The sequence below is a fragment of the Bos indicus x Bos taurus genome, chromosome 14, assembly GCF_003369695.1.
Source record: "Bos indicus x Bos taurus breed Angus x Brahman F1 hybrid chromosome 14, Bos_hybrid_MaternalHap_v2.0, whole genome shotgun sequence".
In the NCBI taxonomy this organism is placed as follows: Eukaryota; Metazoa; Chordata; class Mammalia; order Artiodactyla; family Bovidae; genus Bos; species Bos indicus x Bos taurus.
In genome coordinates, this window is record NC_040089.1 from 46,765,413 (window position 1) to 46,792,227 (window position 26,815).

General features: G+C 43.1%; 1 protein-coding gene across 1 annotated transcript in view; it reads left to right on the top strand.

Moving 5' to 3' along the window:
- The window catches only part of EXT1 (exostosin glycosyltransferase 1), a 313,563-nt gene extending 298,450 nt beyond the window's left edge, over positions 1-15,113 (top strand). Inside the window, exons 8-11 of the mRNA XM_027561275.1 lie at positions 3,236-3,325; positions 8,995-9,155; positions 11,995-12,166; positions 14,566-15,113. Of these exons, the coding sequence (XP_027417076.1) occupies positions 3,236-3,325; positions 8,995-9,155; positions 11,995-12,166; positions 14,566-14,751 (609 nt within the window). The 3' untranslated portion in view covers positions 14,752-15,113. The remainder of the gene's footprint in view (positions 1-3,235; positions 3,326-8,994; positions 9,156-11,994; positions 12,167-14,565) is intronic.
- The last annotated feature ends 11,702 nt before the right edge of the window (positions 15,114-26,815 follow it).

A 26,815-nucleotide genomic window follows, 5' to 3' on the forward strand; every position in this document is an offset into this window, starting at 1 on the left:
CACCTAATAAAGCATATGCCCTCAAGCCTTCCTTTAGATTCTGTATTCTAGGGCAACTGGGCTAAGACTTGGGCTCATTTTGAAGAAGAAATATGACACTGTATTACAGGTGCTCAGCCCTGTAATACACTCGGCATTTGATAAATATCAGCTCCTTTTCTAAGGGGATGTTGTAAATTGATGGTTTGCCTTATGGGCTCTGGGGTCAGACTTCCTTTTTTGTGACCTCAGGCACATTATTTAACTCTCTGTGCCTCAACCCTCCCCTTCAGTAAATGGAAGAAATCCTAACATCTAACTGGTTTGATAGATAGTATCAACCACATAGTTTGATACTGTACATATGAATGCACCTACAAAGTGGGTATATGTGGCAGGTGCTTGATAAATGTCAATAATTCTTGTGCTTTGTATAATTACTTACAAACGTTTCTTAGCTTCCCCACTGGACAGGGAACTTTTTAAAAATATTTATTTATGTGTTTAGCTGCTTCAGGTCTTAGTTGGGGCATGTGGGCTCTTTGGCTGCAGTGTACAGGCTTCTCTCTAGTTGTGGCATGTGGGGTAGGTAGTTGGGGCACACCGGCTTAGTTGCCCCACGGCATGTGGGATCTTGGTTTCCCAACCAGGGAACCAACCTGCGTCCCCTGCATTGGCAGGCAAATTCTTAACCACTGAACCACCTGGGAAGTCCTGACGGGGAACTTCTTGAGCCTTTGTCATTTCCTAGTCATTTTTGCTCATTTTAGAAGGGCTTGGGCTCTAATGGTAGTAAATATTTCTTAAACAAGTTAACAAGGGAAACCCAGCTTACTCTGGATTGACTTTGTAAGTACATGCTCCTTTCATGCTAATTCATGGAGCTTTTGGAACTCCAGGAATTTGAGAAAGAGCCTCTAGTTTCTACACTAGAATTTGGAAGTGGCTGGCTTATGGGCGCTTAACTGTAGTTGATGAAGCAGTTTCAGAAAAAAGAAATGGATTCTTTGAAACCCAGTGGTTGGGCCCATAACAGGGGAAGGAAGTCATACGTCCTCCTCATTCCCCATTTTAAATTTCCACATCTAGCCTTGAGTTGAAAATTGATGTGTTGGCTGCTTTGGCTGGGAAATTCTGTTTTGAATTTATAGGCCTTGTCTTTGCAGCTCTTCCCCTGTAGGCTTAACAAGGGAAAGGTCAGGGCATCGCTAAGCTGGCAACTAATGGCTTCTGAGTTAGTCAATGGACAAGGAAACAGTGTCAGGAGAATTGCTTCAGGCTGAGATTTCTGAGCCCTGTGCATAGGGGGTTGCTGATTGCTTTTGTATTTTATTTTGAAAGCCTGAGGGGAGGGGGGAAACGAACAAACACTTCACCCAGTTGACAGATGTGAGGGAGCAGAGCCTGGAGCCGTTTATGCTGTAGATGTGTCCCTTGAGCTCCTAGAGGTGGGTTCTGCTGGACATTTTCCATCTTTTAATGTCCTAAGCCCTCCAATAGCTTCACAGACTTATAAACTGACTCTGAGACGAGGCTTGTGGATGAGCTGGCTTCCGGATATAAATATAGCTTGGGCTTCTTTGGGAGGGGTGGGTGGGTGAAGGCATTCTCAGATTTGTGGAGAGCTCACCCTTGGCAGCCAGACTAAGTGCCCCCTTTTCCCTTTGCCTCCAGCACCTAACTGCCTCCTTCCCTGGCCTTCATGCCTTGAAAGTTGATGGCAAGCGTCTTCTTTCTCTGTCTCCAAATATGAACCGGGAGAGGATGACGTAACAGTTAATAAGCCTTTCAGAGGAGGGTGGTGAATGTGAGGTCACCATGTGTGGTCCATGTTCACTGCTGAGGTCCTTTCAACCCCAAGACAGGTAGAGTGTAGCGACTGAGGTGTGCTACAGGAGGTCCCCAACCCCCAGGATCTGATGCCAGGTGATCTGAGGTGGAGCTGATGTAATCATAACAGTAAATGGAATTGTGCTTGAATCATCCCGAAATCATCCCCACTACCACCACCACCAGCCACCCACTGGCATGTGGAAAAGCTATCTTCCATGAAAATGTCCCGGGTGCCAGAAATGTTGGGGACCGCTACCTAGGATTGCGACCGCTAGATGGAATGTTGAGAGCAAGTCACACCTTTCTGTACCTTAGTTTTCTTGTGTATACAATGGGATTGTTATAAAGATGAAATAAGAACTTGGAACATTCCTCGGCACATAGTAAATGTTTAAAAAATGTTGGTTTTTCTTATATCATCATGCTTATTAGTTATTCAGTGGAAACCTTAGCACAGAGGTATAAGCTTTAATTGTCATAGGGTAGTCTCTTTGGTTTCAGTCTTCCAACTGATCCCCCAGATCCTCACCACACACACAGGCACACACATACACGTGTAGAAACACACATACACTCACCTTGCCATGCCTTATCCTGGAGCTCTCCAAATCTTATTTATATACTAGCTTTACAGTTTTCCTTAATACATGGACCACATGTTCTATTGTTTATTTAATATTTTTCTTTAAATCAGCTTAGTTTTCAATTTAATGAAATTGTCTTTAAGGAGCTCTACTACTACTCCTTATTGCTGTAGCTATTAATATATATGTGTACATATTTCTGCTTCTCTGAGCTAAAACGAAGACTAGAAAATTTTAAAAATTTGTCTCTGTACCTCCTAAAATGACCTGGCAGCCATCAAGTGGTGTGTGTCCCATGTTTGAAATCACTGCTCCCTCCATCTGCTCTTTCCTGACCTCAGAGCACTGGCTCTCCACTCTCTGCCTTTGCCTCTACTGAACCCTCATTTCTATTTACACTCAGTGGATTCCTGGCTATCAGGGTCACTTCTCCAAGGTCTTCGTTGCTTTTCGAAGCAGGTGGTTACTGCATCCTCTGATTTCCTGGGATTTCTCATAGTAGGCCAAGACTGATGATCCGCATCTTGGTCTTGGTCATCTTGGTCTCCCTGCAGACTGTGAACTCCTCCAAGACAGAGGGTGTATCTTACTTACCTCTGGCCTTCCTTTGACTGGCAAGGTGTCTGTACACAGTAGGTGCCCAGTAATGGTGGAACCAGTGAATCTGCACTGATGGGAAACGGAAGCCTTTTATGTTGAGGGGTGACATGGTGGTTGAGCATCCTTTGCGGAGGTGAGGATGCGGGGGAAATTCTCCCCCAAACAAGACTCTCCATTTACATCTCTTCTCCTGATTCCTTCCCTCCTGCCTGCCCCGCCCCCCCACCTCCACCTCCCAGGTGATGAGCAGCCGTTTCCTGCCCTACGACAACATCATCACAGATGCTGTGCTCAGCCTTGACGAGGACACCGTGCTTTCAACCACGGAGGTAAGCAGCCTCTCAGGAGGTGTGGCGGGCCCTACAGGTGGTCACCTCAAACCCCAGGGTGCCGACACCTCCTCTGCCCTTGCCTTGGCCAAGCCCAAAACATTTTTCAGAACTTCCTGCAGAGTGGGTTTGAATCAACCCCGATGAGGGCCTTTTCTCCTTGTTTCCTCTGCTTATTGGCTCCTCACTTTCCAGGCTGTGCCTCACCTCACCCTCCTGTCTGCCCTCCTGTTTTTGGATTTGTTTTTAAACAGTGCAGGTGTGGGCAGGTGTACAGAGGAACCCAGAGGAGGCAGGCAGGCGCACCTGTTTGGTATTTTCTTGAAACCACACGATCCAGAGCCCCCATCTTTCGTGATCCTCCTACTGCCATGCGGGTGTGTGTGGCCTCTGTTGGAGAACACTATTTCTGGGTTCTAAAGGCAGCTTTTCTGTCTTGGTTGGAAATGCGCATTTTCTTTTACCCACGCGAGAGCAAACAGTTTCACTTGAAGGCTGAGATGGAGATCCCTGCCTTTTCAGATGTTCACATATTTGTGCCAAAAATAAGATTGCACAGAGCCACATGTGAGGGGGAGAAAGAGAAGGTGAAAGATAGATATGATAGAAAACCAATTTTTACAACTTGAATGAGTATTGATCTCTGAAACCTCACTTAAAACCGAAGAGGGAACCAAAGACATTTACACAAAAATGTAGCAGGTCGGAAATATATCATTCAGGGTAGGTAGCTGCTAAAAAGCATGGAGACTTAGCTACTCACCCCTTTCCCCTTCTTTTATTCCTTTTTATTCATAGGAATAATTTTGTTCATATATTATCTTTTTTAATGTAAGCACCAACAGTTAGCAGCAGACATTTTCCTGGGCGCCAGTCTGATTCTAACGGTCTGCTGCCCCCATACCCAAGACTCATGTTAACCTGGGCTGTTTGTTTCTGCTGCTCTTCAAATTCCATGGATGTTTCCCAGTTTCCATCCAATGGAGTTGAGCAGATGTTCTGTTTAAGGGCAACCAAAATCACCCCCCTGGGACACATGCCCTGGGTCAGATCCTTTCTATGCAGGTCTGCCTTTGTTGATCCTTTCTATGCAGCGCAAGCCCTGTAAATACTCGGTGAATGAGTTGTGGAGATGCGTGCTTCAAGGATTAAAGTGTGAACACACAGCCAACTGTGTAACGTGTGAGGCTGCAGGAGAAAGATGGGGTGGGGTGGTGGGGGTGGAGAGCAGGGGGAAAAGATGCTTCATGTTCAAAGGGAATGACAGCGATGGAATGCAGGGAACGGGACACTCCAGCTTGCATTTTTCTCCTGCTTCCTGCAAAGGAAGCTGGCACCCCCGGTGCACATTCATTCAACAAGTATTTATGGAGGGCTGGCTTTGTTCTGGTCCCTGTGCCAGGTACTTTGATTACACAGATCCTGCCTAGAGCCGGCAGAGTCCTGGCAGCAAACAGAATTCAAATCAAGTGATTCAAACGAAGGGATGGAGGATGACTACGGAATGGGGTTAAAGAACCCCATAGGAGCTGATGGAGAGGCAGCTGGGGAGTGGTGAGGGCAGGAAATAGCTCCCACTTCTGTGCCTGAAGGAGTGAAGGAAGGGAAAGTGTTTCCAGAGTCGCTGAGAATGACTTCCCTGGTGGCACAGTGGTAAAGAATCCACCTGCCAATGCAGGAGATGTGGGTTCAATCCCTGGGTCAGGAAGATCTCCTGGAGTAAGAAGTGGCTACCCACTCCAGTATTCTTGCCTGGAAGATCCCATGCACAGGGGAGCCTGGAGGACTGGAGTTCACAGGATTGCAAAAGAGTTGACCATGACTTAGCAACTAAACAAAAACAACAGCAGTCCCTGGAAGGAGGAATGGAGAAGAAGAGGCTGTTGTCCTGTAAGAACTATGATCGTGGAGGGATGTGGCACCTGTCAAGACTCTGGTGCCAAAGCCAGGGCTTGCAGAGAGAGCAGGGGAGAAATACTGCCCTGCCTCTGTCCCACCTAATTTTCTTGCCAACGACTACCATTGACCTAACCCAAGCAGCCAGTAAGGAAGCCCGTGCTGTGCAGTCCATAGAGTCCCATTGTTTCAGGCGTAGGGCATGCAAGAAGGATGGAGAGTGGATCTTGGTAAGCGGACAGAGGAACGGCCGCACACTGTCATGGCGGAACGGATGGTCAAGACCACAGCACACACCTAAATCGTTACCCCAGGACCAGAAGTATCGATTCACCTCTTGTCCTCCCCTGGGCACGAGGCCATAGATCTCACACTAGGATTTGTTTCCCCCTGTCCCACGGTGAAATAACTTCCAGCTGCTGTGATGGATCCACGTGCTAGTGGATATCTTTTCAAAGAACAGCAGTTCCAGCCTCTCAGCGCACGCCAGGAAGAACATGTGTTGTATGTGGAGCAATGAGAAGTTAGCTTGGCTTGAATATGAGATGTAAATTTAAGAGGCTGGCCCTCTAGTTTACTTTGTGACTGATCAGTAGCACAGTTGTATTGCCCAACATGGTGGAGGACAGAGATTTCTCTTTTCTCTTTTAGGTGAATAGATGTTGGTTCATTTTATTTCCTCTCTAAGGATCCTTAGCTTGTTTAAATGCCTCTCTGTGGTATTAAGGATAGATTTTTAAATAGCGTCCTATAAAGGGTATTAGACAGAGTTGGTTTTCTAGTTATTTACATTTATCTGGATTGCTGCACACTCTCAAAAGAAAACAGATGTTGGTTTTTAAGAGAAGAGGCCATAAGCTGACCTTTGCCTCCTTTGATGTGCTAATGAGCAGCCTGAAAAGAGAACTATCACAAGCATCATAGTTTTATCGGAATTTACTTTTGAGTTGCTTTGAAATGACTTGAAACGGCTTTGAGATAGGAAGGAATTCATGTGATGAAAACACCCCATCGGGATCTATAGTAGTTGCCAAGTGTCTGCGTCTCCCTTTCAAAGGATAATGGAAAGCCCCAAAGAGTGCTGACAGTCAGGCTGTTTCTTTGCCAATGGACTGCATAAGGCACTGCCCCACCAGTTGGCACCATTAGTCGTGAATGCCAGTGACAACGCTCAGGTTTTCACGACCTGCTTTCTATTTTCTGACAAATACTGTCCACTCAGCTGCTGTATTTTAACTTTGAGGTGCCCTTCGCCCCACCATACTTTCTTAATGTATATCCCAACCCCTTGTTTCCCCCTCCACGGCTTCCCTAGTGATTCAGTGGTCAAAAATCTGCCTGCAGTGCAGAAGACGCAGAGACACAGGTTTAATCCCTGGGTCGGGAAGATTCCCTGGAGGAGGGCATGGCAACCCAGTCCAGTGTTCTTGCCTGGAGAACCCACGGACAGAGGAGCCTGGCAGGCTACCAACCATAGATACGGTTGCAGAGAGTCAGACATGACTGAAGCTACTGAGCGTGCACGCAGAAGCTATATTGTTAAGGTGTTCGTATCTTGAGTCAGGGCACCAGACTAAATTCTTCATAAAGTTTTAAATTCATGGCTGTTTACAAAAACTGTGTCTTCTAACTAAGCCCCAAGAATTCAGAGGGAAAAAGGACCCTTGCAGATCACTCAGACTGGTGTTTCCTAAACCTAGGATTTCACTGACCTATTTACCTAGAATGGTGCTTAAAAACAAACAAACAAAAAGAAGTATAGGCAGTTTAAAGAAAAATATTAGCTAAGTCATTAAATGTATATTATGGTGGGAATGTGGCAAAAGAAGCAACAACGGTAATGAATACGGTGAAAGCTTGGGAAATACTCATCTTTAGGCTTATTCGCTTTGTCTTGTAATTGGGGTATAATTCACAAAGCATAAAATCAACCATCTTCAAGTGGCGTTTAGTACCTTCCCAGTGTTATACACTTATTACCTCTACCTCATCCTGAAACGTTTTCATTATCCAAAAGGGATACCCCGTGGCCATTAATCCATCGCTCCCTCTCCGCTGGAGCCACCGGTCTGTTTTCTTTCTCTGTGGATTTGCTCTCCCTGGACCCTTGATGTGAATGGAATCACACAATATGGGGCCTTTTGTATGTGGCTTCTTGCACTCAACATAATGTTTGCAAGGTCCATCCACGTGGTAGCACGCATCAGTATTGCATTCCTTTTTAGTGCTGAGTCATATTCCACCAAATGGATATACCATATTTGGCATATTTATTCATGAGTTGATGGCATTTGGGTTGTTCCCACTTTAGGGCTGTTGTGAACAGTTATTTGCTCTGCCTTCTTTTTTTTTTTTTTTTTTGGCTGCACCATGTGGCTTGTGATATCTTAGTTCCCTGACCAGAGATTAAACCCTCACCCTCAGCAATGAAAGCACAAGAGTCTTAACCACTGGACTTCCAGGGAATTCCCAACTTCTCTGCTTTTAAACCCCTGGGAGGTCAGGAATTGGACTTGCCAGCATCACTCAGCCACCATTACAATGCCAAGGCTTGAAACGTATGTGGAATATATGAAATTTCCATTTGCTTTACTTATAGGGAAAAGGTTGTTGATGGACATGTAACCTGTATAAGAGAAATTGTTTTGCACACTGTAGCAACAGAGCTAAAAGTGAGGCTATGATAACAGTGTACACTGAATCTGAAACCAGATGGCTTGAGTTCACGTCTTGACTCTGCCACTTACTACCTCAGAAAAATACTTGAACCTCCATATCCTTAGCTTGCCCCCCCTCTGTAAACTGGAGACTATAAAATTACCTACTTCTCAGGGTTATCGTGAGCATTATATGTAAGTACCTGTCATATTATAAAGATTACACAATTATGAGCATTTCTATTACTTTTTTAAAAAAACTTTCTGTGTATTGTTTTATTATTCATCAAATAATCATGGAAAGTCAGAAGTGAGCGCACACATTTGAAAACCGACTGTTCCTGTGCTAACTACAAGTGTTTGTAGCAGGTTCAGAAGTACCTGCTTTGGGTAATCTTGAACACTAGGAAGTCATTTCACTGCATTTCCTTTAAAATAATCCCATGGCTTTATTTGGCCTTGTCCCCACTTACTCCTAGTGATTTTTCACTGTGGGTACATTTCTGAATTTCCCTTGCGTTGAGCATCTTCACACCTGAGAGACCTGAATTTCTGCTCATGATGACACCTGCTCTTATTCCTGGTACAACTTGTGTGCTTTTTAAACATCTTTTCTCTGGCTTTTAAGTGGATGCCTTGATTTTAGTCACTATGGCTTTGCTGCGTGCTGGTAATGTTACATGCTATATATTCATACGCCGGATGTATATAGAAAATCTGCTCCTGTTTATAAAACAGATGCGTTTGTTCCTCCCACCCGTGAATGGTCACGTGTCCTTTGTGGAGCAGCGGGGGTGGGAGAAGCAACTGATTTTTTTTTTAAGCTTGAACAGACTGGATTTCTATAAGACATATCGCCAGTGTTTTGTTTTGGTTTTTTTTTCCTTCTTTCATTTCCACACTAATCTGAAGTTTCTTTAACAGAAAACATTAAAAATGTACATAATTATGGGGCAAAATGTCAAGCAGTCAGTTTAATTTGCTGATGAATACATGGAATTAATGTTTCCCAACAGTCCCAGGATTTCGCATTACGAATTAGCAGGGGGAAGGTAATGTTTTGTTGACATTTGTTAACACTGTTGATTGCTTGTTTGGCTTGTGTTCTGCCTGCAGGTGGATTTTGCCTTCACCGTGTGGCAGAGCTTCCCCGAGAGGATTGTGGGGTACCCCGCACGCAGCCATTTCTGGGACAACTCTAAGGAGCGGTGGGGCTACACGTCCAAGTGGACGAACGACTACTCCATGGTGTTGACGGGAGCTGCTATTTACCACAAGTGAGGAGCCTGGACATCATTTTACACTGTTCCTTATATGACTTTCTGGCTGCTGCAAAAATTGGAACTTGGGCCAAGTCTTGTTAACAACCTTAGCGAAAATTAGTCTGCATCCCTGTTTGAGTTTTGTTGATGTGGTTAACATGTGTCTTTGAAACCAGTAAAACCTCTTGGCTTATTGCATCATTAGAAGTGATGGCAGATCTGCATCTTCAGCAAGTCTGAGATGTGGAGACATCCTCAGGGTGTGTTGAGGGACTGAATGTGTAGAAGAACCAACAAAGTATATACTTCATGGAGCACCGCCCAGCATTGTTCTGGGGCTTCCCTGATGGCTCAGACTGTAAAGAATACACCTGCAATGTAGGAGATCCCAGGTTTGATCCCTGGGTCAGGAAGATCCCCTGGAAAAGGTCATGGCAACCCACTCCAGTATTCTTGCCTAGAGAATCCCTTGGATTCTGGCAGTGGAGCCTGGCAGGCTAAAGTCCATAGAGTCACAAAGAGTCGGACATGACTGAGCAACTAAGCAAGCGTTGTAGAGAAAAAAGACACAGGTCTTGAATCCAGCAAGGGGAGACACAGTATATATAATACTTCTATAATATGATAGGACATAAGTTATATAGCAAAAAGTCAACCAGAGCAGCATAAAGGATACTGCTGCCACTAAGTCGCTTCAGTCGTGTCCGACTCTGTGTGATCCCATAGACAGCAGCCCACCAGACTCCCCCGTCCCTGGGATTCTCCAGGCAAGAACACTGGAATGGGTTGTCATTTCCTTCTCCAATGCATGAAAGTGAAAAGTGAAAGTGAAGTTGCTCAGTCATGTCTGACTCTTAGCCACCCTATGGACTGCAGCCTACCAGGCTCCTCTGTCCATGGGATTTTCCAGGCAAGAGTACTGGAGTGGGGTGCCATTGCCTTCTCCAGCATAAAGGATGAGGAGTACCAAAGGTGGAAAACGGAGTGGTTGGGGAGTATAGCGTGATCCTCCCTAAGCGGGTGAGATTTGAGAGGAGGAAAGGAAGTTAGGCAGAAGAAAACCTGTCAGAAGAGTGCTCTGGTGTAGGGAGCAGCTGGAATAGATGCCCTGAGGCAGGATGCTGGAGGAATGTCCAGAAGATCAGTGTGACCCAAGTGGAGTGAGGGGCAAGCAAGTGAGAGACATAATGGGAGCCCAGATGCCAGGCCCTATTGTCCATAATGAGGACTTGACTCCCTTCTGGGTAACATGGGAGCCGATGGAGGGGTGTGAGGAGGGCAGTCTGTCTTATGCTTTAGGCATCCACTGTGAAGGCTGTGATGAGGGCAGACTACAGGGGGACCAGGGGAAGTGCAGGGAAGCCTATTAGGGGGTGACTGACCTGATCTAGATAAGAGATGATGGAGCCTGGATTCGGAAGTGAGGAGCAGAGGTAGGGAGTAGTGATCAGATTGTGCGTGTATTTTGAAGATGCTCCAGCATCATGTACTGACAGACCAGATATAGAGTTTGATGACTCAGGCTTTTTGACCTGAAGAACTAATAGGATAGAATAAGCCATCAGTAGAGCTGGGGAAGAGTGTAGATGGAACAGGTATTAGGGAAAATAGAGGAGTTCAGTCTTGGGCATGTGAGGACATCGAAGAGAATGTTTGAAAAAGGTCAGGGATGGAAATAAACATTTTGGAGCTGTTTGCCTGGATCTGGTCTTTAAAGCCAGGGGACTCAGGTAAGATGGCCCAATTCATGAGTGTAGAAGGCTAATGTTCCTGACTGAGTCATTCTTGAAATCCCGACTCCTTTGTAAGGTGAACATACCAATTTGACCCTAGTCTTTTTTAGTTAAAAAAAAAAAAAAAAATAGAGAACCCTGTCATCTCAGGAATGGAGTTGGAAATGCACAAGGTATAAGCATTTGGGGTGGCTGAAGCTTGATTTCAAGATTCCACCTCTTTCTTCCTGCTGCCACCACTCGGTGAATCTGATTCAGTCAAGTAATTTTTTTCTAGAAATCTGTGCTGTATATGCATGTGTGCGTGCTAAATCCCTTCAGGTGTGTTCGACTCTTTGCTCCCCTATGGACTGTAGCCCACCAGGCTCCTTTGTCCATGGGACTCTCTCCAGGCAAGAATACTGGAGTGGGTTGCCATTTTCTTCTCCAGGGAATTTTCCCAACCCAGGGATCTAACCTGTGTCTCATCTCCTGCACTGGCACGTGGGTTCTTTACCACTAGCACCATTTCTTTTGAGCAATATGTGCTATATATACCTCTCCAAAAAAAATAGTAGGGTGAGAAATAATTCAAATTAATTGTGTTTTCTCCATAATGATTGACCACCAGATTAATAGCTCTAAGAAGTGATGCAATACATGGCTTAGAGGCCCCCCCAAATGGAATGATTATATTGTTGGAACCAGAGTTATGGGATAGTATTGAATATAGCTCTGATTAAACCAATAATTAAAATTGTAAAGCAGCTTGTAATGATATGTGTAAGTAACTTATTTTACGTCTAAGTTTCTAACCAACCAGCCTGATTTTAAAGTTAGGCTGAGCAGACAATATCTGCATCTGTGGATGTCTCTGTATGTTGTTTCCTTGTCTGTAAAATAGAGATAATAATAGTACCTACATCATAGGTTCCTTATAAGGATTAAGTGAGGAATTTCTTAGAAGGCACTTTAGAACATTATCTGGTGTACAGTAAATACCATATAAATGATAATTGTCATCATCATCATCCATGATGTGTTTAGGGATTCAAAGAATGGGGATGTGTTTTCTTTCAAAGAAGACCACCTGTTATTATACAGTGATGGCCCCTGCTAATACCTGTCTTTGGTTTTTACAGATATTATCACTACCTTTACACCCATTACCTGCCAGCCAGCCTGAAGAACATGGTGGACCAATTGGCCAACTGTGAGGACATACTCATGAATTTCCTGGTGTCTGCTGTGACAAAATTGCCTCCAATCAAAGTGACCCAAAAGAAGCAGTATAAGGAGACAATGATGGGACAGGTAAGAGAAGGAGACCTCTCCTCCTTTGCTTTGCTCACTGGTAGCTCAGTCTGTAGTAACGAGGACACGCTTTTCTTGTAGGAAGCATAACAGGAAATACCAGGAAATAAACCACATCCAAAAGCCCCAAGGGAGCATATGGTCGGCACATAATTGGGAAGATGAAAGTCAAGGGTATCTTTATGTCAAGAATATAAAAGCTCTCTAAATTGGTGCAGCCACTATGGAAAAAAGTATGGAGTTTCCTTAAGAAAACTAGAAATAGAATTACCATATGATCCAGAAATCCCATTCCTGGGCATATACCCAGAGAAAACTCTAATGTGAAAATACATATGTACCCCAGTGTTCGTAGCAGCACTGCTTACAATCGCCAAGATGTGGAAGCAGCCTACATGTCCATCCACAGACGAATGGATAAAGAAGATTCTTTATACGGTGGAATATTATTCAGTCATGGGAACAACTGAAATAATGCCGTTTGCAGCAACATAGATGGGCCTAGAGATTATCATACTAAGTGAAGTAAGTCAGACAGAGAAGGGCAGATATCATATGATATCTCTCATAAGTGGAAGCTGGAAAAAAAAGATACGAATGAACTTATTTACAAAACAGAAACAAACTTCTGGTTACCGAAGGGATAGTGGTGGGAGAGGAAAGATAAATCAGGAGTTTGAGATTAACATATACACTACTCTGTAGTGGACTCTTTTTTTTTTTTTTTCTTTCATTTGTAAGAGAATAAGAATGAGCTTAGGATCTCAACAGTGTTTCCATTCTCAAATGTGAGCGCTTGCTGGGATGTAGGGGGTCTGGCCTTTTGAAGATGAGCAGGTCATTCAGAAATAATCTACAAGCTCATCCCAAATAATAGGAGCAAAATGGAGCTCCCTAGGGCTTCCCTGGTGGCTCAGACAGTAAAGTATCTGTCTACGATGCAGGAGACCCAGGCTCAGATCCCCTGGAAGGAAACGGCAACCCATGCCAGTGTTCTTGCCTGGAGAACTCCATGGACGGAGCCTGGTGGGCTGCAGTTGGTAAGCTGCAGTTGCATCGAGTTGGACATGACTGAGCAACTATCACTTGGAACTGTCAACTCTGATATGGACTCAAGTGGTCAGCTTAATCTGATACTGTCTCTGACTTACCAAGCAGAGTTCCTCTAGTACCAATGGTAAAGAATGAAGTCTGGGGACTTCCCTGCCAATCCAGTGGTTATGACTTCACCCTCCAATGTAAGGGGTATGGGTTCCATCTCTGGTCAGGGAACTAAGATCCCACATGCCCTAGGGCCAAAAACCGAAACATAAAACGGAAACAATATTGTAACAAATTCAATAAAGACTTTTAAAATGGTCCACATCAAAAAAAAAGAGAGAGAATGAAGCCTGAGTTCTGCCCCTTTCTAGCCTTGAACAAACAATTTTAACTTCCTTGAAACTGCTTCCTCATCTGTACAGTGGAAATGTTATTACACGGGTAGGTCTCTTGATCAGGTTGTTGAGAGACTCAAATGAGCTCATGAAAACACTTTACAAATAGTATTTTGTTTGTTTCTTTGCTGCTCCAAGGTAACTTGAGATCTGTGTTTACCTTCGGTGGTTACTTTCAAGCATGTTGACACTTGTGGTTTTACAGTGACGCCGAGTGATTCTCACAGCAAAATGTACCTTCCTACGAAAGTGTTCTCTAACAATGTATGAGGATACAAACATGCTATACACACATACATATATATGCATCATTAAATAATCGCCTATTGACGTTAGTGAATTCATGGATTTTTCCCAACATAATTGGGCAGCCCACCTTTTCCTTGTTTCATACAAAGATGAAGACATTATGCTTTGTTGGTCCATTTAAATTTCAGCGCTGGGGTCATTTATGGCTTTCTTTTAAATCAATGTCAGTCATTTAAATGATCTAAACCAGTCTCAAGGTCAACATGGAGAATGAAGAGGTGGCAACCATCTTTCTACTTACCCAGAATCAACCAAGTTCACAGGAGGGCTTTAAAAAACTATCTTGGAAAGCATACACACATTATGAGTCATTGTATTTACCCCCAAGTGCAAAAAGAAGTTTTCTGTTGAGCAACCACAACAGCTGAAGCTCAGTTGGTAGGTCCTTCATGGCCCAGAGACTGTGTCAGTGCCTGTGGATCTTTGTTTGGAACATTGGGGAACGTGGCAGGTCTGGGGAAGGCATCTGGCAAGGCTGAAAATCCAGACCTGTGCTTGCATCTTCACCAGCCACATGGATGGGGCGGCCATGGTGGCCAGGCCAGACCCAGAGCCCTAATGCATGCCCACTGAGCCCGACTTCATTTCCCGCCGTGTGTCCCTCTTGCCTGGTGCCCAACTCATCATCTTCCTTGTTTCTCTCCCTTTCCGCAGACCTCTCGGGCTTCCCGCTGGGCTGACCCTGACCACTTTGCCCAGCGACAAAGCTGCATGAATACGTTTGCCAGCTGGTTTGGCTACATGCCGCTGATCCACTCTCAGATGAGGCTGGACCCCGTCCTCTTTAAAGACCAGGTCTCTATTCTGCGGAAGAAATACCGAGACATCGAGCGGCTTTGAGGAACCCGGCCGAGTCGGGGAGGGGCCGCGAGAAGGGCTGGAGGACAGGGTCAGCTGTCTCTCTGCCGCGTGCAGGTCCGCTCAGCAGCGGAGCCAGATTGTGCCAAGCATCCAAATAAACTAAGATGAACAGAATGACAGGAAAAAAAAAAAAAATGGCCAATGGAAACTCTACTCCTGACTCGGGGGACTGCACAGGACTGTTCCAGATTCACCTCACTGGCTTCTATGTCCCAAGACTAGGTTGTGTACAGTTTAATTATGGAACATTAAATAATTATTTTTGAAATGATTGCTATGCAGGTTTAAACTTTTTTAATGATCAAAACTATTAAAAACCAGAGTTCTTTCTTTAATCAAAATTGTGTTGGTTGTGAATATTTCAAAGCTGCTGCTCCTCACCCTACAAACAGCATTGCTGTGGGTCACCCAGAGTGCCCAAAAGTTACAAAAAGCTCAGACTCCTTGGAAAACACCCTGAGTCAGTCTCTCCTGTGTCAAGAAACAGCCAAGCATACCTGAGACAGGTTCCCTCTTCAACTTTGCCAGTGCAGATTGCTTTCCATTTTGAATTTGCAGATCCACTTGAACTTTTATCTCTAAAATATCGCAGCATGGGAGAAGGTATTATGACCTCCAAGTAGACAGTTCTAACTTAAAACTTTATATTTGGGGAGTATGGTCATCTTTTTCACTGGGAGAGGTGGGGAAATTAGTACCAAGAAAACATTAGTGTAATTAAGAAATGTGCAATTTGCACAAGGAACCATGCAAACAGTTCACCAGCATATTAATGAGGTGGAAATACTGACCCATAATAGTTATCCAGTGCTTTTCAGGGAGATGGGCGAGATTACACATTCAGCCACTGACACAAGTCTACTTAACGTTGGGAAAGGCTTTGGCGTAGAGGCAAAGAAAGAATGAATGTGCTGGTGGCACAAGCAGAGGTCACAAGACAAGTTCTTTCGTGGTTGAGTGACCCGAAGTTTCAGAGTCTTTACTATTGAGAAAGAAATGACAACGTCTAAATTCTCAGCACTGAACTTGAGGACTGCTGAGGAGCGTATCTCACCACTGGGACCCTGATACCATTTTTAGCCAAACACTGTTGTGAGCAAGAATCTGGCAAACAAAATAATCAGGAACAAATGTGAAAGCCATTTTATTTCGTTTTAATTTTTAAATCTGTAGTGTGGTTGTGCTTTTTCTTAAAAAGAATATTTCTTTTCCTACAAATGCTGCTTTGGCTTCGGATTATTATAAAATTGCAATTACTTGCAATTACAAGCTGATATATCCCTTAACTCCAGTGTAAAAGATGGAGACTTCTGAAATGAAATGCTTGCTTCTACTTGGAAGAAGCAAGAGAGAATAGAGAAGAGAAAGACCTCTTATGCTAAATAAACAAGAAATACTTTAAATTGTTTTGCCCCTCAACTATCGTATATCTCATAAATTTTTTCCAGGATTGGGTGAGAAGAAAGTTTCATCACAAAATTGTGTTCAAATCACTTCAGGTGTCTGGCTTAGGTCAGTGGAAACCGTAAATCCAGGAGACTTGAACTCATCCTTGTATTGTAGACATCTGGAAGAGAAAGAGGAACTTGGAAAGAGAATTGAAAGAGGGAGAGAGAGATGACTAAGTATGCTATTTAGTGAGAGAGCAAGATCCAAAGCCCGCGTGTCCTGATTCTGTGTTGTGAGTGGTACACAGGCAATGAACTTCAATGAAAGATGGTCTTTTCTCTGCAGACTTGTGACTCAGAAGAGCTCCCTAAATCTCTCATTCAACTTGACCCAGCCATAGCCCACTCCCATACATATGACTTCTTCTGCATAGTGGATGTGACTATCTCTTAGGTATTTATTGAAAAATAATTCTTAGGTTCATGGTACTTGAACTTGTTTCCTTCTATTACATGCCCAAATATATTTCATGCTATTTAAGCTGTATCATCAGCAACCTAAAGGGTTGTCAATTAATCCTTATTCATCTGGCCTCTGCAAATTTGTTTTTAATTCTTTAGGTTTTCCAAATAACCCCTGTATCTTATCTTTCTTCTTTGCAAAAATGAATGCAATGTTTTGTTCAATGATCCCAAGTCGACTTGAAACTCAAGTTGTCATCTTGGCTTGCAGATCTGTGTCCTTCATTGTACCAGCCAGTCACATGGATGGATCTAGGGAATTACTTTACGTGTCACGAAGTTCACAGGGCATATTCTCCACAAACAATGTATGTTACATGAAAAAAAAAAGGTAATTATAAATGAAAACAGGGTCTGACATACTTTTTAGCCACTTGAAATCTCCATGGTTTTATTTCATGTCATTCTCAGAGCACATCTCTTTAGAATGCTTGCTGGCATGTTATTTTCCCATTTGAAACCTACAGCTGGGAATTGAACAATGCTTAGCAAATCAGCGAGGCCCAACAGTAAGATGTAATTTTAATTCACTTAGGCAAGAGCTGTATTTCACTGCAGCAAGTTGACAAATCATAGCCATCTCTGTAGGATGTCAGGAGTTATCTCTCACTCAACTTTAATGATAGCCAGGGGTCTCAAAGTCGGCCAACATGAATTGGGAAGGAGCCAAGCCCAGAGAGTAGAGTGCCAACCACATAATGAATTTCATGCAGAAACTCCATAGAGGACTCAGCCACTTATGATTCCCACACAGTATCTTTTTCCAGCTCCGCATTAGGACATATGATCTTAAAAATATGTTTTTTTCTTTTAACTCTGGCTTATGTATTCATTTGAGAGGCTTATAAGAATCAAATCAAGTTTACATATACATGAACCATATCATCTTTGTTGGAAAAGCAAAATGACCCAAAATTGAGGCTGTAGAGAAAAAGCCATGAAATAATCATTGTAGTCATGTCACAAAAGATAACCTAGCTAGGACATACCTGGACATACCATATTGGCACACTTTCCAATAGGATGCTTCAGAAGAAGTAAAATATATGGCACGTGGAATTTTCTGTGCATGACACTAATTTCTTGTTCCAAATGGTGCTCAAAGAAGGATCAATCTCAATCGCTTCCTTCAATTTTTCTTTTGGGGTGATTTTTGTTTTTCATTTACAGTAGGCTATGTTAGCCTTTATTTGAACGATTCTGGAAACCTAGTCATTTGAAGAAATGTTACGCTAGTTCAGTTCCATTTAGTTCAGTCGCTCAGTCGTGCCCAACTCTTTGTGACCCCATGGACTGCAGCACGCCAGGCCTCCCTGTTCATCACCAACTTCCACAGTTTACTCAAACTCATGTCCACTGAGTGGGTGATGCCATCCAACCATTTCATCCTCTGTTGTCCCCTTCTCCACATGCCCTCAATCTTCCCCAGCATCAGGGTCTTTTCAAATGAGTCAGTTCTCCACATCAGGTGGCCAAAGTATTGGAGTTTCAGCTTCAGCATCAATCCTTCTAATGAATATTCAGGACTGATTTCCTTTAGGATGGACTGGTTGGATCTCCTTGGTGTCCAAGGGACTCTCAAGAGTCTTTTCCAACACCACAGTTCAAAAGCATCAATTCTTCAGCACTCAGCTTTCTTTATAGTTCAATTCTCAGATCCATACATGACTACCAGAAAAACACAGCTTTGACTAGATGGACCTTTGTTGGCAAAGTAATGTCTCTGCTTTTGAATATGCTATCTAGGTTGGTCATAACTTTTCTTCCAAGGAGCAAACATCTTTTAACTTCATGGCTGCAGTCACCATCTGCAGTGGTTTTCAAGCCCCCCAAAATAAAGTCTGTCACTGTTTCTGCTGTTTCCCCATCTATTTCCCATGAAGTGATGGGACCAGATACCATGATCTTAGTTTTCTGAATGTTGAGTTTTAAGCCAACTTTTTCACTCTCCTCTTTCATCAAGAGGCTCTTTAGTTCTGCACTTTCTGCCATAAGGGTGGTGTCATCTGCATATCTGAGGTTATTGATATTTCTCCCAGTCATCTTGATTCCAGCTTGTGCTTCATCCAGTCCAGCATTTCCCATAATGTGTTCTGCATAGAAGTTAAATAAACAGGGTGACAATATACAGCCTTGACATACTCCTTTTCTGATTTGGAACCAGTCTGTTGTTTCATATCCAGCTCTAACTGTTGCTTCTTGACCTGCATACAGATTTCTCAGGAGGCAGATCAGGTAGTCTGGTATTCCCATCTCTTTAAGAATTTTCCAGTTTGTTGCTATCCACACAGTCGAAGACTTTGGCATAGTCAATAAAGCAGAAGTAGATGCTTTTCTGGAACTCTCCTCCTTTTTCCATGATCCAGCAGATGTTGGCAATTTGATCTCTGGTTCCTCTGCCTTTTCTAAATCCAGCTTGAACTTCTCGAAGTTGACAGTTCACATACTGTTGAAGCCTGGCTTGGAGAATTATGCTAGTAGCCTTTCATAAAGTTTATTGAACTTTAATTAGGGGTGAGCGAATAGTTCTAGATACTGTTAGGTGGGGGGAAAAAGAGCTCTTGACTTAAGAAGTAATGAAATTTTAATCAAACCTGTTTAAAGGGTGGGGGTAAGGAGAAGGCAGCCCCGGCAGCTTAGAATCTGAATAAGCCTTGCTAGATCAGCTGAGTTATGGATGAAGAGCTGAGGCAAACTTCCCAGCTCAGGTCTTCCCTCAGATCTCCAAGAGCTCCAGGTTTAAAAAGGACCATTTATTACCATGAACTCTCAAATAAAAATGCCCCTGCTTTCTAATTAAGATAATTGACAAGCAGCCAGTACATCAGGGCTTCAGTTGCTCAAGTGATTTACCTAATTTCCATTGGCTGCGATGAGGGACAAGAACCTTTCAGGTGGCTCTGTCATTCTTGGCCAGATTTAACCAAGAAAGCTCTTTTGCTGCTGGCCTCAGGTGGCTCATACGGTAAAGTGTCTGCCTACAATGTGGGAGACCCGGGTTCAATCCCTGGGTCGGGAAGATCTCCTGGAGAAGGGAATAACAACCCACTCCAGTATTCTTGCCTGGAAAATTCCATGGACAGAGAAGCCTGGTAGGATACAGTCCATGGGGTCGCAAAGAGTCGGATACAACTGAGTGACTTCACTTTCACTTTCATTCTCTCAGGCATGTTTGAGAGAGACAAGGTTGTTCTGACTTCAGTTCTCAGTAAATGAGTATTAATACCAGCCTGTGCCTCCTTCTGTCTTAGAACTTCAGCAAGTACACATTCAGTTACTCCCTGTCTCCAAGTCTACTTTAAAAGAATGGGATCAAGCATCTAAGAACACTGTCTCTCCTGTCAGTTCAGTAATGCTGTCCAGAGGCTGTGGCTGGAAAAGCTGCTGTTTACAACATAATCTCGATAAGGAAAGTGACCCCTGAAAACCATCTCCGCTTTCGCTCTTTCCAAAAATCAAAGGACTTTATTGCTCTAATTTGTATTTAGCAGGAACTATCTGTAGTTGTTACTAATTTAGAGTTCCAGGATGTTTCAGGGGCTTCCCTGGTGGCTCAGTGGTAAAGAATCTGCCTGCAATACAGGAGACTCAGGTTCTGTCCCTGGGTTGGGAAGATCTCCTAGAGAAGGGAATGGTTACCCACTGCATTAGTCTTGCCTGGAGAATCCCATGGACAGAGGAGTCTGATGGGCTATAGTCTACGGGGTTGTAAAGAGTCGGACACGACTAAGAGACTAACACTTTCTCTTTTCACTTTCATGCTGCCTATCAGGAGCCTAGATGAAATACCCGAATTTGGGACTCCATTGCCCAGTTCCAGAGGAGAGGGAGGCTGTAGTATTCTCTGGAAAAGTGACAAGTAGCAACCATCAAGAAAGCTGGCAGATTAGCACGGTCTCACCTTTGTTTAGGGCGACCTGGTGGCTCAGATGGTAAAGAATCCATCTGCAATGTGGGAGACTTGGGTTCGATCCCTGGGTCGGGAAGATCCCCTGGAGGAAGAAATGGCAACCCACTCCAGTATTCTTGCCTGGAGAATTCCACGAACAGAGGAGCCTGAAAGGCTACAGTCCATGGGGTCACAAAGAGTTGGACAAGACTGAGCGACTTTCACTTTCATCTTTGTTTAAAATCAAGTCAAGCTAGCCTTTCAGTCAGTCTATTTTTATAAAGGTTTACCTTTTAGACCTCAAAGGCCATTTGATTTCTGCAGTAGTTCTCTGTTCTTCTTTTACAGGAATCCATCCCTTTCCTTTCGATTGTAATTATTATGACAATGAAAGCCATGCAGATGAACTGGTTACATGTAATGAAGCTTGTATATTCATTTTGAGAAAAAGATGTATAGGATTGTTGAGGAGTAAAAGAAAGACATGGGAAACGAATTCTTTTAGGTGGCAAGTTGTAAAGAAGAAAGAAGTATATCTGATTTTGTATACGATGTACCTTTGGGACAGTTTTCTAATATGTTGCCAATGTTTTTTAGTAACATCACAGGTCTTTGCTGTAGTGTTTTCCCCATTTGTTATAGACTGTTATTGAACTAGTGCAATTAAGCCCTGAAGTGTGTGCATTGAGAGAGCCTGCGAGAAAATACAAAGCCATAGATCTTGATTTACTTCACTGACCTGTGTAACTTTATGTCTGGGTTTTCCCATCTGAGATAGATTGTTTTATAGAGAGTGTCACCAAAGACTTTTTCCTTCCAATTTATAGAAGAAAAAAAAGAGACATTATTAATAAATGACATGACTTTTCATCTGCGTGGTTTTCCTTCCATCTTTTCTGTCGACTACAGAAAGATGTCAGTTCTAAGGAGGATTTGCTGCGCCAGGGAACACAAAGTGTGGTGGAGATTCTGGGGGAGATTGGAAGATGAGGTTGGACCACGTGCACTGGGTGGAGGCCCAACTCTCACAGCCTGGCTGCAGCCCAGTGCCCAGCCTCCAGGGGAACATGGTTCTGCCAGCAGCAGCCGTCTCCCCGTCCAGATGCAGCTGGTACTGCTGGAAGCAGGCCAGGGTGAACAGTGATGATATGCCCAGTTCTCAGCCTTCCTCCACATGGACTTGGGGACAACGTGGCAGGGCCTGGCCCCAGAGCATCTGGAGCCTCACAGCTATGCCCATTACCCTCTTTGGTTTCAGCTGCTATGAAAAGGTCATGAATTTCTGGCTGGCAAAGCATTTATTAGACTGGCATTTCTCAAAAGAGTTTATAAATGGTTCCAGGTGTGAATGCAGCTCCCTGATTCAAGACCACTGTAGTGAGGTTTTTATGACAGCAGCGAACCTCCTCCTCATTCTACTCTGTGCTCCTTCCTCTCCGTGTCTATTACTTTCCTTCAACCCTCTTTCTTTGGACATGTTTTAGAGAAAGGATATCAGTTACCAATTCCATGTATTTGCAGGGTAGCAAGTTCCAGATTGTACATGGGGTGTTGATTTAAGACATCAGTGAGGTTTTATGTTCTGTATTTCAGTTTGTCCATCTGATTGGTGGCTAAAGTGATGACTTCAGAATATTAATATACAAATATTTTCTGAACAACTCTTGTATACAGAACACTGTTCTAGGTGCATCCGAGAGAATAAAGATGGAAAAAATCCTACTCTTTGCCCCAGTCAAGAAGTCAGGGTGAGGTCGGACCAGGTATGCTCAGAAATGAGTTGACCAAGTCCCAGGTTCCAAACTAGAATGTGATTGCTACAGTGCTACTTGTGAAATCTCGCCACGCAGTGTGGCTGCTGATATAATCATTCCCACATGTGAGGACAAACAAGAAGGCTTGTGAAGAAGTCACTCTTAAGTTCTGGCCAACCCAACATCACAGGCGTTTCAACAAATGCCATGGTGTGCAAAAATATCTCGAGCACACCTGCTTTACAAGTAGGAGCCGGTGTTGATTTATGGTCTGAGCATTTACACCAAGTCTACCCATGACAAAGGAAAACCAGAAGTTATTGTGGATACCTGCGTCATCCGCACTGGTCTCCTCTAATGTTTACTGACTCTGATTTGCAGGAACTCAGAATGTAGGGGAAACAAATTAGGCTATGATGCCTCCTGTTTGAGGCTCAACTGTGCCTTGGAGGATAGTGAGAAGACAAATACCCTATGCAAGGTTTTTATTTGCTTTTAATTTCACTTAACTGCCCAAGTGTCCTACATAAAGTCACAGTTTCACACCTGGGTCGAATCCTGATTCTGTCTCTTGGTAGTTCAGTGATCTTTCCTCTCTCCCTCAGTTTCCTTAGAATTCTACTCTATACCTTATAGGGCTTTCAAAGGGATTAAATACGTTAATCAATAAAACATTCTTAAAACAGCACATGGTATATAATAAGTATGTGACTCGTGGGCTTCCCTGGTGGCTCAGTGGTAAAGAATCAGCCTGCCAGTGCAGAAGACACAGCTTCTTCCATCTCTAGGTTGGGAAGATCCCCTAGAAAAAGCAATGGCAACCCACTCCAGTATTCTTACCTAGGAAATCTCATGGACAGAGAAGCCTCTGGGCTATAGTCCATGGGGTCGCAAAAGAGTCAGAGATGACTTGGTGACTAAACAACAACAAAAAAATGTATAACTCTTAGCTATTATTAATACTCAATATTTTTGTAAAATGGCTTTTTTTGGGAATCTTTCCCTGTCTTAAAATCTAAGCCTATTACAGGGCAAACAGTCTTAGTTTAATGTTTAGGGTGTTCATACTGATAAACTGGCTTTTCTCCTCCCACAGGCACCTCTTGTTTTCAACTGCAATCATGTCTTGGTGCCTATCATCATGAAATCCTCCTAGCATTCAGGAATGGGCAATCTATCAGCAGAAATTATGCAGACTCGAGTTTTGATGTCCTGGCTGAACTTTGAGGAATGGTCTGTTTTTTATTCTCATTTAATAAAGTATAGTTGTGGTAGCTCAAGACGAAAATGAAGTTCGGGTGCCAAATATTATTGTTTTTTTTCCTGGTGGCTTCAATTGTGTTAATAAAGAAAACATGCTCTTGCCAATATATAAAGTATTCGCCAAGTTTGGATTTTTCTTCCAAACTGAACTGCAAATAACCTGCTTTCCTTGGCTAAATCTACTTAAGAAATAAACTTAAAATGTGTCTTTAATCAGATAGGACCAGATCATTACATCTTAGGATTTAAGAGAAAAGTTAAACTATGAAGAAGGGGACTTAGAGGCTATTTTAACTGCTCCCCAAAGGTCCATATACACATATTGTTTTATAACATGCTTTAAAAAAGTTAATATATAGTGAACATATTTCCACACATTCAATCATCTTGAAGAGTCAGAATGTAATGAATACACAGAACTCCCTTGTATGACTATTCCACATTTTTTTAACCTAATTCCTAGCTATTGGATATTTAGGTATTAATTTTCTTACAATTATGTGTAAGTATTGTAATCATCATTTGATCAATGTGGTGTATGCTGTGGTAAATATTCTTAAGATAAATCTTTGTTCACACCCATGACCATTATCTTAGGATAAATCGTAGACAAAAATTGACAAGTCAAATGTTATAAACATTTTAAAGCCATGTGCTACATATTCACAGATAATTTCAATATATGATAATGGTTACTGAAGGGAAATTTAAATTAACCCAATAAAAAGCTATGTAGAAAAAAATCATAATAATTGCAGTTTGGCAGCTAAAATGTTTATTAAAATGGAGTCCATGGAGGCAAAAGTAATAAAGGGTAATCTTCAGTGCTCAGAAAAAGAATTGAATATTATTCTTCTGGAGGGACAAATTTATTGGTATTAGCCCTCTTGTTGCTAATATGATAAAAGTGAAAGAGGAGAGTGAAAAAGTTGGCTTAAAACTCAGCATTCAGAAAACTAAGATCATGGCATCTGATCCCATCACTTCATGGCAAATAGATGGGGAAACAGTGTCAGACTTTATTTTTTGGGGCTCCAAAATCACTGCAGATGGTGACTGCAGCCATGAAATTAAAAGGCGCTTACTCCTTGGAAGAAAAGTTATGACCAGCCTAGACAGCATATTAAAAAGCAGAGACATTCCTTTGCCAACAAAAGTCTGTCTAGTCAAAGCTGTGGTTTTTCCAGTAGTCACGTATGGGTGTGAGAGTTGGACTATAAATAAATCTGAGCGCCCAAGAATTGATAGTTTTGAACTGTGGTGTTGGAGAACACTCTTGAGAGTCCCTTGGACTGCAACGAGATCCAACCAGTCCATCCTGATCAGGAGATCAGTCCTGAATATTCATTGGAAGGACTGATGCTGAAGCTGAAATTCCAATACTTTGGCCACCTGATGTGAAGAACTGACTCATTTGAAAAGACCCTGATGGTGGGAAAAATTGAAGGTGGGAGGAGAAGGGGACAGCAGAGGATGAGATGGTTAGATGGCATCCCCAACTTAATGGACATGAGTCTGAGTAAACTCCGGGAATTGGCTATGGACAGGGAGGCCTGGCGTGCTGCCGTCCATGGGGTTGCAAAGAGTTGAACACAACTGAGCGACTGAACTGAACTGAACTGAACTAAGCCCTCTTTTTGCATGCTGAAGATTTTTCTTTTCTAGGTAACATGTGCCTTATGTCTTGTCTTCAGGTTGAAATAAGAAGTTAAGCAAAGCTTCCTTCTCATATATGGTCTTCATCCTTCTGGTAATATCCACATCAATTACATTTTAATGAAAGTATTTTAAATGCCATCCTCCTTGGCAGCTGCTGCCTGTTGTCTTCCAGTATCAGCCTGTTTTGCTTTTAAGGGAACCCAGCCCTCTTCCTTCTTAGGTCCTATCTTAGGTCCTATTTATATGATGCTGACCCCACGCTTCGTCATAACTCAAGGGTAGTTGCGTGCCTGTCAGGTCATTGAGACCCAGTTCTAGATCATGCATTGGCACTTTTAAGAAGGAGGTACCATCTTTCTTTTAGCATTATGTGCATAGTGTAAGGCAGTAAGAATCACACTAACAATAAACAAAGGTAGATGTGTTGGAGAGGAGGCATTTAGCATACCTCAGAGGAGACTTCGTTGGCATTGAAGATATGCATTTAAGAGAATAAATAGCAATTTAACAGAAAAGAGTAAAAAGGGACATGGACCCAAATACCTTCCATCAGAATTATGTACAGAGAGAAAAGCCAGACCCTAGATCTATATGAAAACATCATCATAACATGAAGATTTTGTTAGTTCAGCTCAGGATGACTGCTTGGCTAACAGTAAGTAGTACTCCCAGCAAAAAGTAAAGTAAGTAGGTAAGTAATAACAACAATAATAGTTGCCTTGAGTCCCATTTTCTTTGCTCCTAATGCAAAAGTTTTGGTTGCAAACATGGAATTGAGGGTCAGAACTGATTCTGCGGCACTTAACCAGAGAAGGTGTGCGGAGGGGAGCGGAAAGCCTATGCTTCTCAAAATCTTTAGGAAAGATCTTGCTCTAAAGACTTCCAAAATGGAAAAACTAGCATTTCATTTCTGATTAGGATGTAGAAAGTTGCCAAAGACTGTCACACTCATCCTTCGAATGAGTACAAGTCCGATAAGCTACATGTCATAATAATTGAAAGCCTGACAGAAAGATGAAGATGCAAAAACACTGAAATGAACTAAATCTTAGGAAGAGATAATCTATTCTTAGGAGAAGAGTTATCCCATGGCTGCTTTCATTCTTATAGTACCAGAAATTGTTTTCCATCGGAGAGGGGGGTAATGAGAAAACCAGGTGAATTGCTCATAAACTTTTAGTGGCCATGTATGGGTTGGCGTGAGGGGTTCAGATTCCTAAGCGACACAGTTGCCTGTTGAGCTGTGCTCATCTACCAGTTCTTTCCTGGGAGAGCCTCACCAATTGTATGCAAGGAAAATGAATGTAGATGCAGAGCAGGAGGATTGAGAGAAGTCCCCTGGAGGCATGCTGGCTCTTCTCTGGGTGGAAGGTAATGGCCCACCAGTACCATAGAGGAGGGCAGAAACGCAGAGCATCCCTTCCACCCTGAGGCGTAGAAACCAAAACGGTGCGAGGCAGTGGCCCACCGAAGATGGGGTTGGGGAGCGGAAGCAGGAAAGCTGAGAGAGGTCTCCCCCTGGAGCACACAGAACCCCCTCAGGATTCACTGACCTTCCACTGAGGGCA